Source organism: Portunus trituberculatus, chromosome 46 (assembly GCF_017591435.1).
Source record: "Portunus trituberculatus isolate SZX2019 chromosome 46, ASM1759143v1, whole genome shotgun sequence".
NCBI lineage: Eukaryota > Metazoa > Arthropoda > Malacostraca > Decapoda > Portunidae > Portunus > Portunus trituberculatus.
Window position 1 is genome coordinate 18,090,531 of NC_059300.1, and position 4,108 is coordinate 18,094,638.

Sequence of the window (4,108 nt, forward strand, 5' to 3'; positions counted from 1 at the left end):
CTAACTGATATTTTATGACAGTTGTCTTCTTAGTCTTTGGATGTGAAATATTCCGCACGAAACTGTCTATATTGACGACTGAAAGCATGCATCAGCTTTTCTGAAGGGAAGACTGACATGAAAGTTTCAGTAACCGTTAAGAGTAAGTGTGTCGTGACGGAGGATATACTCAAGTGCAGCCATGCGTGGGTTGTGTTAGGCTGCAATGGATACTCGGGATGACGGCGTAGTGGCGGTCAGGCGGATGCTTTTGCGTTTATGTCATGCTAAGTTACGTTATGTTACGCTATATTAGTTGCTCGGAGTGGCAGCATTATGTTGGTCAGTCGGCGTTGTAGAGCAAATATCACGTTACTGTGCTGGAGAGAAAATGAATAACGTAAATATTCATGTATGTTAATATGTGTCTTTTTAATGAACATTAGTTTTCTATTCTATTGAGTTCCAAGTGGAGATTAATATGGATAGGATGTGTGTGTGTGTGTGTGTGTGTGTGTGTGTGTGTGTGTGTGTGTGTTAATAATACATTTTTTTTTTTAGATGAACAGTACTTTTCTATTTGAATAATATTCAAGGGAAATTAGAATATGTTGATAATTTCAGCTCGCTGGGCGGGAAGATGGTACGGGACTTGAGGTCGCAACACAGGGACACTGAGACGACCGCAATGTGCGTAGTCATGTACTGATGGAACTTATTATAAAAAAAGAAAAACTGAAGAAAAACTCAACCTTGCCACAACAAAATTTGAGGAACGTGAATAAAGAGCAGTGAATGAGAATGGAAAAGCCGAGGACAGAATGACAAGGAGTGGTGAAAAGAAAGAGTGAATGCTGACTCACTGACGGACGGCTTGCTGATCGGCAGGTACAAAGCGAGGCTAATGGAACACGCAAACTGGGGCGAGATGGAGTGAGGCTGAGACACAAGAATAAGGGTAACAATGACGAATACAGAAAGATAGGACAGTGCTGAGCAGTGAATGATGAGAGCGTGGATAACGGGATGCAGATATAGCAAAGGTGTAGCGAAGGCAGGAAGAACAGATGTGGAGATGTAGAGAAGTGTGGTGTGTAAGAATCACTGTGACAGTACTTGGAAGTGGAATGAATATGTTGGGTGAGGAGAGGAAGAAACAAAAAAAGGTGGAGTGTGAGGGACAAGGAGTGCGTGTGGTGAGTTGAGAAGCAGGTAGGTAGTGGTGAAGTATTGTGGCTCGAGATAGGGCATGGCTGGAAGTGACACACCAGAATATAAATGAAAGGGAATGAGTCTTTTAATCCCCTCACTACCAATATGAGCTTGATTTAATTCCGTATACCATTAAAGGACAGTGTGTGTTTTTAATATTACGAGTATATTTCTCGTGATGTGTAAAAATAATCTTGTCACTTATTCACTAACGATTAATGTATTTTCCTTTGCTCTTTTCTGAGTAGTAATTTGTGATTCTATTAACTTTAAAAATCGTCTCTTGGATTAATGGTTCGCGCCTTGACAGGCAGGAGATTTAGGAAGTCTCGGAACGAATGAAATATCAACAAACCTAATACAAAAAAAAAAGATAAAGTGAATGAATGAAATTATAGTCAGAGCAACACAAATTATGGTGATCACTTCATACAAGTGTGCTACACATTTAGAGGCCGAGACGGATTTTAATTTATTCTGTAGAGTTGCGTGTGTGTGTGTGTGTGTGTGTGTGTGTGTGTGTGTGTGTGTGTGTGTGTGTGTTGTCGCTGTTGTTATTGTTCAACAAAAACAACAACAAAAGCAAAATTATGTACCAACAGTAATAGCAATAAACTCTAATCATGACAATAACGACGAAATAGATTTTTAGAAGAAAATAGCAACACGAATCTCACAAATAAGATTTTTTTTATATATTCCTTTATTTTCATGCATTTGGTGAGCAACCAGTGTTTCCTCTCACTCGAAATTTTTTCATTCTCGCAATTGCATATTTTTCATTTTTAATCACCATTCTTTCTCTCACCTGACTGGTTTTAAAACCCTGTCTTCTCTTGAGCATTGATTGCTGCTCTTGTTTTCGAAACCTTTCTCCTTAATGACATGAGTTCTTTAGCGTTTTTTTGACCTCCATTCTTTTTCACTCACATTTTTACGTGCATTCTTACCCAGTATTGCATTGAGAGCAGCCTGCAATCAATCACTGCATTTCCACTATAATCCTACCGCCTTATATCATAGGAATTTGCTGTCCTGTGATTCGTCATTCCCATTGAGGCGATACGGAGCGACGATCAGTAGGAATTTTGCCTCCGAATCGTGATAGATATTCCCTGTGAATCTCATCGGCGCTACATCAATTTTCGCTTCACTTTGTATTGGAAGAAGAGGAGGTGATTCATGTTGGCTTTCCTCGCGACGCTTTTGTTATTGAACGCAATTTAATTTTCATTCTGATACGGAATAACTTTCTAATAGTGTTGTTGTATTCTCTGTCTATGTGACTGTCAGTCTCTCTGATTGTCTGTCCCTCTCTTCCTTTTTCCCGATCTCTCTCTCTCTCTCTCTCTCTCTCTCTCTCTCTCTCTCTCTCTCTCTCTCTCTCTCTCTCTCTCTCTCTCTCTCTCTCTCTCTCTCTCTCTCTCTCTCTCTCTCTCTCTCTCTCTCTCTCTCTCTCTCTCTCTCTCTCTCTCTCTCTCTCTCTCTCTCTCTCTCTCTCTCTCTCTCTCTCTCTCTCTCTCTCTCTCTCTCTCTCTCTCTCTCTCTCTCTCTCTCTCTCTCTCTCTCTCTCTCTCTCTCTCTCTCTCTCTCTCTCTCTCTCTCTCTCTCTCTCTCTCTCTCTCTCTCTCTCTCTCTCTCTCTCTCTCTCTCTCTCTCTCTCTCTCTCTCTCTCTCTCTCTCTCTCTCTCTCTCTCTCTCTCTCTCTCTCTCTCTCTCTCTCTCTCTCTCTCTCTCTCTCTCTCTCTCTCTCTCTCTCTCTCTCTCTCTCTCTCTCTCATTTAAACATGAATTAGGACAGAAATACTATATACCCAAAGGTGCACTGTCGTGTGCTACCTATTCTAAGAGTATTATTAACTATTTGGGTACAGCATAATTATATACATAAACAATACATACATATGGATTACAGATATATGCAACTTAAGATAGACTTGGTATGCTACATTTTTATAATTACTTGATGTATCTTAATCCATATATGATATATTAAGGCTAAACGAAGAACGATTCACACTTTTCCGGATTGCACTGAGTGTCACTTCACGAGTAGTGTCAGCGGGGTTGGCAGTGTCTGTCACAACTTATGCATCATCAGTTTGACACTGCGAGTGTTCATCTCTTGGACGTGAGGCACCACTGCCGTGAACAAGTTCTACATCGTGCTCCGTGTGGACATTCTTAGAGGATGACGCAGCCCTGCCATATGTGGCACTTTTTTGTACCTGTGCCTTATGGAACACTACGATCGCCGCCACGTCGCTGCAGTGTTCCAGTGAGCAAAGAGGACGCTCAGGCTCTGGGTGAGGTGGGGGTACAGCATCCACCAGCCGTAAAGCGAGGCGTTGGATGCTGTGTGTGGCTACACAGGACATCCAGGAGAAAGCTGCGTACTGCAGGCGGGACCTTACCTGTGCCTTGAACAGCATCAGTCTCCCCTTCCTGTTGAGGAAGATGGCTACCCTTCTCAGAGCGAAGATCCTTTGAGAGGCTTTGTTTGGCAGTGGTTCTGACATGGCTATCAAACCTCAGCCCTCAATCCACCAACACTCTCAGTACCTTGACGTCTTCTTGGAGCGAGAAAGCAGCACCTCTAAAAGATAACTTTCCTACCAATGTTGCCTGCGTCTTCGGAGCAAATGTCACCTGCCAGCGAGCACCCCACTCCTCTATCACTCGTAGCTGCTGATTGATGGCCTCAGCAGCACCTCCACTATCATGGATTGGATAGATATAGGAGAGGGTGCAGTCATTGGCATAGGCCGTGACTGCTGCCAGTAGCTGGAGAAGGTCGTCCACGTATATATTCCACAGGAGTGGGCCAAGAATTGAGCCTTGTGGCACTGATGCCTCCACAGGCAGAGACTCAGATGTTTGGCCGTTGACAACCACCTTGAGGCTTATGTCCTGCAGG

The 4,108-nt window shown here is 42.9% G+C and overlaps 1 protein-coding gene across 1 annotated transcript in view; it reads right to left on the reverse strand.

The window, feature by feature from the left end:
* Positions 1–3,892: 3,892 nt before the first annotated feature.
* The window catches only part of LOC123519743, an 823-nt gene continuing 607 nt past the window's right edge, over positions 3,893–4,108 (reverse strand). Inside the window, exons 2-3 of the mRNA XM_045281248.1 lie at positions 4,039–4,108; positions 3,893–3,907 (exon numbers count right to left, since the gene is read on the reverse strand). The exon at positions 4,039–4,108 is cut by the window's right edge and continues 134 nt beyond it. Coding sequence (XP_045137183.1) covers positions 3,893–3,907; positions 4,039–4,108 — 85 coding nt within the window. The remainder of the gene's footprint in view (positions 3,908–4,038) is intronic.